Source organism: Haliaeetus leucocephalus, unplaced genomic scaffold (genome assembly GCF_000737465.1).
Source record: "Haliaeetus leucocephalus isolate CR32 unplaced genomic scaffold, Haliaeetus_leucocephalus-4.0 Scaffold395, whole genome shotgun sequence".
Classification (NCBI taxonomy): domain Eukaryota; kingdom Metazoa; phylum Chordata; class Aves; order Accipitriformes; family Accipitridae; genus Haliaeetus; species Haliaeetus leucocephalus.
The window spans coordinates 2,038,309-2,049,530 of NW_010972831.1; the positions used below are offsets into that span (position 1 = coordinate 2,038,309).

Below are 11,222 nucleotides of genomic sequence, written 5' to 3' on the forward strand. Positions count from 1 at the left end.
CCACTGTCCCCTGCACTGCCAAGCTCTTCTCTTCAGCAATGGGCACCGCTAAATCACTAATGAAGGGCGATTTGTCCTCCCATTTGGTGGTTTTATTTAGCACTGTGCCCTGAAAGGGATGGTGTTTACTTGAGCTAGTTTCCCCTTTTCTTTTGGCTTTGTGAAGCTGGATCAGAGGAACGTGGAGGGCTCTATCTCTTCTCAGAAAATACTGGTTTCTTCTCGTTCCTCATTAATGTAGATACACCAGGCATATTTTTTTCAGGTCTCTCTTGACTTTGCTGGAGGATGCTCTCAAATGAATATTTCAGAGCTTTGATTTTGACTTAAAGGGAGATGAATATTGAATATTTAACAATGTCCTTTTTATCCACTGCTTTTTCGGCACTGGAGCAGACTAGGTGTTAAAAATCAATACAAACCAGGATCAAACGCTCTTCCTAAAAAGCCTCGCATCTCCACATGTTTGGTGCAGAGGTGATGTGAATTACCTCTCTTCTGTTATCCAGCCCACGGGGCTGCCGTGTCCTTCCCCGTCCTCTCCTCTGCCAGCCAGCCTCTCTGCTCCCTTGGTCTGCCCTGTTTAATCCCCAGTTCTTGCTGGTATCGCAGCATTGCTTTCCAACCTGCCTGGGTCCAGCTGGGGTGGCTGGAGAGGGCAGCAGCACCCAACCACGGCTGGAGATCTCCCGGCTGCCGTCGTTCATCCCAGCTATGGATGGCATCTCGCTCCTAGCCCCTGCTCCTGGGTGCTAAGTCATAGTCACAGCCTTATTCTTATTTCTCTTGGGGCTTCTAGGTCTTTCTTTGGCAGCCTGGTTTTGGAGCTGACTTAACTGTCTCCGAGGCCAAGTCCTAGCAAGGCAAAAGGGAGGTGGGTTCATCTGCTTGACCGTCCCCTCCAGGCTGATGCTGCTTCTCACGGCGGTGACATCCACCTCCGGAGTGGCAGGAACTGAGCTTCACGTCATTGCTTGTAGGCTGAGCATGAAGCAGGACAAGGCTGGTCCAAGCCAGGGGTAGGAAAAGAAGCCATGGAGCCACCATGGGCATTGATCAGCCCTTGGCTGCTGTAATTAATGTGGAAGGATTTTATTTGCTTAGAAGGTGTTACCCGCGGTAGAGGGCTGTGCAGCCGGAGCCTCGAGCCCCAGGTGCCCTGGATGCCCGAGGAGATCTGTGCTGTCCTCGCTGCGAGATGGCCTCAAGCATCTGCCGAGGGCTTGCAAACTCCTGGGGCACCCATAGGTGCAGCGATGGGGACATCCACAAGGTCCAGCCACCCGTCCCCATTCACCATCCCCCAGGGCATCATGATCAGGTTGCCGTGATCCCCTGGACAAGCTGGAGACCTCAGTGCCCCATGCTGGCAGCATCCCAGGGGGGACCCCCATCACTCAGAATTGGGGCTGAGAGGGGTTTTGTGCCCAAAGAACACCCAAACTGTGGGAGAGGGGTGCAGCCCGGTGGGGGGAGCAGGTTGCCGGCGGTTGGCTCTTGCCCATGCCCCCCCCCGAGCATCCATACCCCCGGGTGTGGGGCTGCTGGCAGGGTGCTTTCAGAGCCCTTATTTAAACCCAGCTGACTGGGATGTGGATGCATCCTGCAAGTGTTCAGCTCCCTCCAGATGCTGCTTGTCCACGCTGGTCGGAGAGGAATGAGAATTAAACGGGAATTAAAGCCCCGCAGCAGCACTGTTTCTCGTGTGGCCAGGCAGCTGAGCCCCAAGGCAGGAATCACCAGGGGTCTGTCTGCATATCGCAGAACCTGGAGCTGCCCTTCCTCAGCTGGCTGGGATCGAGAGACCCTATCCTGACTTTCCGACACCTCTGGATTACACTAGCCCCAGCCCTGGCTCTGCCTCACGCTGCAGGAGACCAGCAGCTTCCCCTGGATTTACCCCCACCGCTACACAAAAGCAGTTTTGTTTAATCGAGAAAACAAGGGAGGAGTCCATCCTCTCCCTGCTCTTGCTCGCTCTTCTCCAACAAGCTCCTTCCCAGCTGTGGGAGGACATTTCTGCAGCAAACTCTTGATAAGCCCTTGGCAGCATCGCCGGGGCTCCGATTACTGGGAGGGCTGGGTTCCCAGTCAAGGAGCCATGGCTATGCTCCGTGCTCCTCTCCTCTCCCTCCCAGTTTTCAATGCACCTCTTCTCCTTGATGGTACCACCAGTGGCTGGTGCAAGATGCCACGTACCCCAAAGGGTGGCAGGTGAGGGGACAGACGCCCATGCCTGTGTCCCCCCACACCAGTCTGGTGCAGCTGGACCCACTGGTGTTCTACGGGCCGTGGCCCTGCGTGTGGGCTGCAGAGCAGGGCTCACCCCGGGCACCGCAGCAGGCAGCACGCTGCTCTGCCCACGCCAGAAGCATCATCCTGCCCGGTGGCATGCAGCGGTGGCTGCCTGCGGTTCTCCAGCGCTGACTGTTTCCATCCCGTAAGGCGGCTGCCCCCCATCAACAGGTGTGTTGGGACATGCATATCAATATAGAGCTTGCAAACAGTAGACTTTGTCGGGAAAAAAAAAGAAAAAATCATTTAAAGTGCACAGAGGGATGCCCAGTGCAGCTTTTTCCATCAGATCTCAAACAGGTTTCCCGTGCCAGGCAGGACTGGTTTTCCTCATTCCCATCTCACCCCCCCAGGTTTTCCATAGGGAGGTGGGGCACGAGGCAGGAGGATGCAGGAGCTGTGCAGGACCCACAGCAAGTCAGCGATGGAGCCGGGGAGACACGAAGGTCCCCGAGACCTGGCCCAAGGCACAACCCACCTGGGGCCGCTGCTGCCAGCCACCGGCTCCGACAGAGGAGCTGCTGGCCCGAGATGAGGGGAAGGAAGGAAGGAGAGGGGGAAGGAACAGCCAGGGAGCTGCTCGCTCTCAGGGAGCTGGTAAGGGCAGCCCTTGGCACCCCTCGGCCACGCTTCATCTCAGGGAGCTGCACGAACCCGGGTGAACCATGCTGCTGCCTCAGTTTCCCCACCTGCAATGCAGATGAAATGATGCCCTGGGCTAGGGTGTTTATTTTTTCCCCCCCAAACCTCAGGTCTCTGCAGAAAAGGGAAGGGTCTGAGGGTGTGCTGGGTCTTGCTGTTCCCAGCCATGCCCACCCGCATCCCTGCTGTCGTCATCCTCTGAGCTGCATCCCTCCTCTGCTCGCTGCGAGGATGCTGGGGAGATCTGATCCCTTTTCTTCTCCCTTGCAGGCACCACCTCCGAGTCTGCTCTGTCACCATTCCCAGGTGAGATTCTTCTCTTAAAGTTGCTTTTCTCTAGAAGTTTTGTTGAAAAATGCATTTTTTTGTTAAAAATGGGGTTTGGAGAATTTCAAAAAGGAAGGATATTGGTTTTGAACAAAAAGTAGCAACAAAAAGCTAAACTTCTTTTACAGAAAGGAAATACAGATTCTTTATTATCCCTGTTCTGCTTATTATCCCAAGAGAGGTATTTTGCCGCCTCCTGCTGAGTGCCTGTCCCTGTGCCATTCGTCATGCTGAGCAAATAATTCCCTTGATGTGGCAGGCTTGGGCCACTTACGTGCCTGCTCCCCATCACCAGCAGCTTGAAAGATCATCTCTATCCCACTAACTCCCATGTGGGACCAGCTCCGGACACGTTCATTGAGGCTAATAAGAATTTGCTAATTGCATCTTGTCACTTGTCACTCAAGTCATATGGCATTACGTGATGTCACGTGTCTGCTTCCCTCCTCTCCCATTTGGTTATTGCCCAGGCCATTAGTAGGCAAGATGATGGGGTGATGGTGCATCTCATTTATGGACTGAGATATGTTGAGTCTCCACGTCCACTGCTTCCAGCAGATGAAGAGAAGCCCATGCCCCACCATCAGGTGGACAGCAGCAAGCCAACAGCTGCCTTGCGGTACAGCGAAGGGTCACCATTTTCTTTAAGGAGCACAGATTTGGTGCAGAGAGGGCTCCCGCCCTCCCTGTTGACACTCATTGAGTGTTTGCCACCTCCCAGTCCCGGGGCGGGCTCATTGCTTTCTGAGGAACCTCTCTCTGCCCGTCCTTCCAGAGATACGGCTCGCCAACGGGCCCAGCCGGTGCCAGGGGCGAGTGGAGATCCTCTACAATGGCTCCTGGGGGACGGTCTGCGATGACGACTGGGACATTGTGGATGCCAACGTGGTGTGTCGCCAGCTGGGCTGCGGTCACGCCGTCGCCCTCCCGGCCGCCATGACCTTCGGCCAAGGGAGCGGACCCATCTTCCTGGACAACGTGGACTGCAAGGGCCGGGAGGCAGCCTTGAGCGAGTGTTGGAGCCACGGCTGGGGCATCCACAACTGCTACCACTATGAGGACGTGGCTGTCGTATGCAACGGTAATGAGGCTCGGTTCCTCGGGGGCAAGGAGAACAGGGGGATGCCTGCGGTGCTGCACACCCTGGTGTCTGCAGATGCCTTGGGGGAGCTCAAGAGTCACATCTCAGAGCCCGTTCCTCTGAGCCTGGGTCGGCCAAACCTCCTTTGTAGCCTTCCTCCACCCCCTTCTTCAATCCAGGTCATCTCCCAGCTCAGCACACTGGTGTTCCGTAGGGTGACCAGCCCGTTTTGTCACTCCCAGCTCAGGGACTTTGCAACCTCTCCAGCATGATCCCTGGGGAAGGAGCACATGCCCACCCACGCTCCTGCTTCTGAGTCAGCCGCTGCCCAACTGCTCTTTCCCCTTTTGACTTGTCTTCTTTAAATTGCTGAGCTTGTCAGTAGGAAATGTTCCTAAAAGTGAGAAAAGCAGTGGAAAGCGTTTGAACTTGGCAAGTGAAAGTGGAACAGCTCCATGCCAACCCCTATATACCCTACACATTCCTCCTGCATAGCTATGTAGGGTTTGCTTATCAGCCATGCATCAACGACCGGTAAACGTGAGGCTGTGCAGGCCCAGAGCTCGGCCACAGCTGCAACTGCTTGGTGAATCTCTGTGTCCTGCAGAAGTGGGGCTTGGAAAAGGAGGGATGCTGGGTTGGCTGGTGGGTCAGACCAGCAGCAGCCAGAGAAAGGAGGTCGTGGACTGAGCAGGAAGCCTGAATCAAGGCGCTGCTGGAGAGGAGAGGTGAAAGGACTGAAGAAGGAGGTGGGGAAGATGGGTCTGAGGGCAGAAGAGTGGCTTGAGCCCTTAGGTGTTTGGAGCTTGGTTGGCAAAGGAGACCAGGAGATGCTCTGGGGTGGCCCTCAGAGGAGATGCAGGAGTTTGACCCAAGCACCAGACCCCTAAGGGAAGGTGCTCCCAGCTGTGCCACGTGGAAGCTTTCAAGAGCCAGCTTTCTGTCGGTTGTGGTTACGGAGGAAAGCGTGGAGCTGGCCAGCTCTTCGCCGTGTCGGTGGGCTGGGTTTCCCGGGATCCTTCCCGCAGTCCTTGAGCACGTGTGTGGCTGGCTATCAGACCGCTCGGCTCCACTGCCATCCAGCTCCCCGCACCACCCCCAGGTAATCTCACCAGCCCAGCCAAGGAGCTGGGACAAGACAGGCAGTGTGGTAGCTTGAAACACCATTGTTAGCAAAAGAAATAGAGGTAAAACAAGCAGGAAAATCAAAATATTACTCTTTTTTTCTTTACACGTGCCATGACTTTGAATCCAAATCCCATGATAGGTGGGAGCCTGACTCCTGACAGCTTAGCACAGCATTATGATTTAGTCCGGGTCCCTATGCCATGCTGCCTGGCACAACTTCCCACCGTGCCAGCAGCCGAGGTGCTGGCCCCATCCACCTTCCTGCCCCTACAACCAGGCAGATAGCTCTGGGCAGGGCGGTGCAGCTGCAAACCCCTCTTTCTTTCCCCATTGGGGGTGGTTTGGTGCAAACCCTCTTGTTTTCGGTGGTGCGTGCTTGCCGGCGCGTGTGAACGCTGGTGCCGGAGCCGGGGGAGCAGCGGGGTGGGCAGCGCGTGGGGCACTGCTCACAGCCGGCTTCTGGACGGGTGGCTGCGGGCAGCGACGGATGCCGCCTCTCCGCTTCCCTTTTCAGAGTTCTCGCCCACGCAAGCCAGCGAAGGACCGACAAGCAGGACCCTCACAGCCTCGGTACAGGATGGGGAAAGTAAGCTGCTCGGCTGTCGCTTGCAGGGGCCCGTCCTGGCTGAGGGCTGGTAGAGAGCAGCGTCCCCCACCTGCTGCCCCTCCATGAAGCACCCTGTCTCTCCGGCTCCGAGGGGCAGATCCCCGGGGACCCTGTCATGGCGCCGGCTATGGCCAAACCCTATCCCAGAGGTTCCCAAGGCTCCCAACAGTCGGGCTGCCCTAAAGCGTCACCCCTTCCCCCGCGGTTTCTCGCCCAGTTTCTTTGCCGTCACGGGCGCTGCCGGATCCAGGCTCGGTGGCATCGCTGTGCTGTGGTGCGTGCCGTGACCTCCCGGGGAAAGCAACGCCCTTCTCACCAAGTGCTGTCACCCTCCAGGTGACGGCAGCATCCGTCTGGTGAGCGGGACCGACACCTGCCAAGGCCGGGTGGAGATCTTCTACCGCGGGAACTGGGGCACCGTCTGTGACGACGACTGGGGCCTGAGCGATGCCAGCGTGGTGTGCAAGCAGGTGGGCTGCGGCCAAGCCCTGGATTACAAGAGCAACGCCTATTTCGGCTACGGCACGGGGCGCATCCTCCTGGACAACGTCAACTGCGACGGCAGTGAGCCCTTCCTCTCCGCCTGCTACAGCCTCGGCTGGGGCATCCATAACTGTGGCCACCATGAGGATGCTGGGGTCATCTGCACAGGTACCGGGGCAAAGCATCACCTTCGGGGCTGTCCCCTGGGGGGGGAAAAATCCAGGGGCATCCTGATCACCGAGGAGAAGTGGCCTCAGGGAGATGCTGCTGTGCCCAAGGTCAGGCAGGGACCCGGGCTCTGCGTCGCGGGAGCATCCTTTCTCCTTATCTGCCGTCATCCTGGCGCTCCGGAGCAGGCTGCGACACCACTCCGAGAGCCTGGGACGTGGCCTGAGCAGCAATTTGCAAGGGAAACGCATCTGCCGGCCTGCTGTTTCCCTGCTCTGCCGGCTGGAAAACAAGCTGCCCGTGTCCGGAAGAAGTGAGCGGCTGCCAGGGGCCAGGCATGATGCCAGGCCCAGCCTGCCTCCCCTTCGCCTCCCTAAATGATGTATTTCTGCCATTCTCCACTGATTACCATTTATAATGTTAATAATCCCCCTGAATTCCCTCATTATCACGGCTAATGACAGGAGCAGTAAGTGCCAGTGCTTTCCCTTTCCCACTACTAACAAACAAAGGGGCTGATGTGAGAGAAAAGGGACAATTTTCTCAGGCTTGTCCTTTCCTCCCTAAACGTCCCCGTCCCCTCTGCCACCTTGCCTGGGCACAGAGCCGATGGCACCCCCATGCACAACCCTGGCTCAGTGGGGCAGGGGAAAACCGAGGCTTTCGAGCTAACGAACCCTGCCTGATAAACCTCCCAGGTATGCGAAGCAAGACACCCCACGGCACTGCAGGTGGGACCTCGATGCTTGGGTTGGGGTGGAGAAGCACCATCTCCAGCACGTGGGCAGCAGGGATGTGCGGATGGACACGGTCCATCTGCATCCCCATCGACCCTGCGTCTGCCTCCCAGAGTCAGCAAGTTCATGGCTTTGCAGCTTCTCCCCCCATGTCACCTCTGTCCCTCTGTGTCACCGCAGGGCTGGACACATCCACCATCACGTCCTTCGCCACCTCGGTGGCCCTGGACTACGAAGAGACGCTCACTGCCACGGCCACAGGTAGGAGGTCGGCAGCCACCCAGCTCACCCTTGCACCATAGCTGGGGCTGGGGGCTCACTGGGAGGGGACCGTGCCTCCTGTGTCCTCCCGTGACCCCAGCACAGTCACCCTGGGGTCCTGCCGCACGTAGGTGAGGCTCGGGGGGTGACATTGCCCACGGCAAGAGCTTGCTATGGGGCCGCCGCGGTGCTAGAGGCCCCTGGCACTGACTGGAGAAGGACAGCGGGTGCTGGAGCCCAACCCCCCCCAACACCCGCGTGTCCCCACACTTGTCCCAGCAGTGACAGACGGCAGGGACCAGCCTTCCCAGGCCACCGAGGTGGTCACCTCCGCCCTCTTTACCATCGAGCAGGAAAGTAAGTGTGCGGCCGCTGCTAGTCCCACACAGGGTCCGGCACGGCCCCCCGAGCTCCATGTCCCTGGGGGGGTTACCCCATATCCCCAGGGCTCACCCTACAGCCCTGGGAACTACCCCATGCTCCCAGGGGACCTTCCGCATCCCCTGGGTTTACCCCATTCTCCCAAGGCTCACCTCCCATTGCCAGGGGATCTCTGGCACCCCACGGTTCACCCCATGCTCCCAGGGTTTACCCCACACCACCAGGCAGTTGCCCCATGCCCCCAGGACGTACCCCACCTCCCCAGGGCTCTCTTATGTCCCCAAGAGTACCCCAGGGAGTTACATCCCCAGGGCTCACCCCACATCCTCATGGCTCACCCCACGTCCCCAGGGCTCCCTCCATATCCCCAGAGGTTGCCCCACGTGCCCAGTGCCCCAGGGCTCATCCCACATCCCCAGGGCTCACCCCACATCCCCAGGGCTTACTCCATGCTCCCAGGGTGTTCACCCCATGCCCCCCAGGGGTTCACCCCACATCTCCGGGGATTACCCCATGCTCACAGTGCTCACCCCGTACTGCCTGGGAGTTGCCCCACGTCCCCAGGACTCACCCTATGTTCCCAGGGGATCAGCCCATGTCCCCAGGGTCTCACCCCACATCCCCAGGGCTCACCCCTCGCTCCCTGGGGGCTCACCCCATACCCCCGGAGGGTCAACAGGGGACATCGGACCCCCCGCGGAGCCCCGGTCCCCCCGACGGCGTGCCTGTGCCGGGGCCCCCCACGCAGGTGGCGGCGTGCGGCTGGCAAACGGGAACGGGAGCTGCCGCGGCCGGGTGGAGGTACGGCACCGCGGCACCTGGGGCACCGTCTGCGACGACGACTGGGACTTCCCCGACGCCCAGGTGGTGTGCCGGCAGCTGGGCTGCGGCGCTGCCCTCGCCGCCACCGTCCTCGGCTCCTTCGGCTACGGCAGCGGGCCCGTCCTGCTGGATAACGTGGGCTGCGGCGGCGGCGAGGCTCGCCTGGCCGACTGCTTCCACCTGGGCTGGGGGCAACACAACTGCGGCCACCATGAGGATGCCGGGGTCATTTGCCGAGGTGAGACCGGGAGCGAGCCCGGTGGCCACTTGCCTCCATCCAAGGGTCTTCTCTTGCCGGCCGGGTGGGAGAGGGGGGATGGATGAGACCGCCCAGGGGTCCCCAGGTCTCTGCTGAAGCCTGGCTCGGTGGCATGGAAATCCAACGAGATAATGGGCGTAGGGAGGATTTCGGCCACGCTCAGGCTGGCTGCGGGAAATGGGGTCCCCAAAATGGGGTGGCAGGTGGATGTGAGCCCCCAGACCCTGGGGTTCCTCCTGCCCACGGGGGGACAGCGGTGGCAGTTGAGTACCGTGGTGTCTGGTGATGGCCGGAGTGTGGGTACCACCTCTGGTCTCTGTTTGTGCACTTTCCTGGAAGTGCAGTGGCTGCAGATCCCACCCCACACATCCCTGCATCCATCCCCGGCCACCCCACACCACTGCTGGGGGGCTCTGACCCAGCCCTGGGGGGCACAGGCATCCCCTGAGTTGCTTTTCCCGCCCGTTCCCCACTGCACCAGGTGCTGACGATGCTGGAGACCATTACCAAGAAGCCACCGCTACAACCACCACATCGGCCCCGACTCATCCCAAGGATGGTAGGTATCAAGGTATCACCTGGGGATGGGGTACCAGCCCTGGGGATGCTCTGCACCGGCCCAGAGTGGAAAGGGAGGTGGCTCGGGCAGAGGCCAGCTGCTTTGGCAGTGCCTGAAGCACTGACCTGGAGCAGCCCCCAGGAGGGGGAAAAGCTGTGCTGGTAGCACTGTTAAGCCCTGGCCTCTCCTGGTGTCCCCAAGGCTGGTCCAGGCAGAGGAGGTGCTGGACCTCAGGTGATGGACCTCAGTGGGGAGAGGACGGGATGGACCAACGGGGCTGAGCCAGGAGCAGAGACTATTGTCTGTTCCTTCAACCTGAACATCCACCGCGGTGTTTTGGGGGTCAGCCCCAGCTCTGATGGTGGCCAGTGGTCACCCCCTCATGCTCCTGCCTGTGCAGAGGCAGCGGGGGAGCTGTGGGCAGCAGCAAACATCTGCCCAACCTCAGAGAGACCAGGGCTCTTCTTGCCCTGGGGCCACCTGGCTGGGAAAGGCCCCTTCTCCATCAGCCCTGGGGAACCAGACACGCAGGCAGGGAGAAGGTGGATGTGGTGCTGGGGCGGGCAGGGGCAGGGGCTGCTCCCGGGGCTGCCTCACCCCATTCCTTCCGTAGGGTCCCTGCGCCTGGTGAACGGCAGCCACCGGTGCGAGGGGCGCGTGGAGATGTTCTACCTGTCCCAGTGGGGGACGGTGTGCGACGACGCCTGGGACCTGCGGGACGCCAAGGTGGTTTGCAGGCAGCTGGGCTGCGGGTACGCCGTGGCAGCCTGGGGGGAGGCACGCTACGGCCAGGGCACCGGCTACATCTTCCTCGATAACCTCAAGTGCAAGGGCCACGAGCCCTCGCTGCTGCGCTGCTCCCACATCCGCTGGGATGTCCACAACTGCGACCACTCCGAGGATGCCGGTGCTGTCTGCAGCGTCCTGTGAGCGCCCGCCGGGACCCTCACGCAGGTACGGGGTAGGGGACGGATGGTGGAGGGAGTTGGTGGCAATGCCCACGGAGAGGGGCTGCTGGATGGGGATGCTCACTCTCTGCCCCCTGTGGGTGTTTGGGCTCTGAGGATGGGAAGAGCTGGCTGAAGACGGGGCTTTCCTCAGCTCCTAAAATACTGGCTGAAGCTTCCACCCCCGAACTGCCCCTTGCAAAACCAAAACCATTTCTGGTGTGAAATCTGATTGGTTTCAGCCATTCCATTTAAAAGATGAGGAGAGACAAATGGAATTTCTGCTGTGAAAATGATGTTAGATTATACTCAGAAAATGTAAAAAGGAGGCTGAAATCAAACCAGGATATTCCAGTGGCTCTGCAGTGAGTTGCTGCTGTTCTGCAATTTGCTTTGCAAACCCCCCAGCAATCCGAATACCAGGTTTTTCTTCTCAGAAAGAAATTTTGGCAGAAGAAATACCAAGTCCTCACCAGTTTCCATGCAGCAGAAATCTCACACTGTCTGCAACCCTGTCCTGCTTTG

At 59.4% G+C, this 11,222-nt stretch overlaps 1 protein-coding gene across 1 annotated transcript; it reads left to right on the forward strand.

Annotated features, from left to right (window-relative positions):
• Positions 1–2,719: 2,719 nt before the first annotated feature.
• Positions 2,720–10,680, forward strand: SSC4D (scavenger receptor cysteine rich family, 4 domains). The gene is made up of 10 exons (XM_010573907.1): positions 2,720–2,819; positions 3,208–3,243; positions 3,986–4,345; positions 5,988–6,059; positions 6,417–6,731; positions 7,649–7,729; positions 8,012–8,086; positions 8,859–9,170; positions 9,673–9,750; positions 10,364–10,680. The coding sequence occupies exons 1-10, from the start codon at positions 2,720–2,722 to the stop codon at positions 10,678–10,680; spliced, it is 1,746 nt and encodes a 581-aa protein (XP_010572209.1).
• Positions 10,681–11,222: the final 542 nt, after the last annotated feature.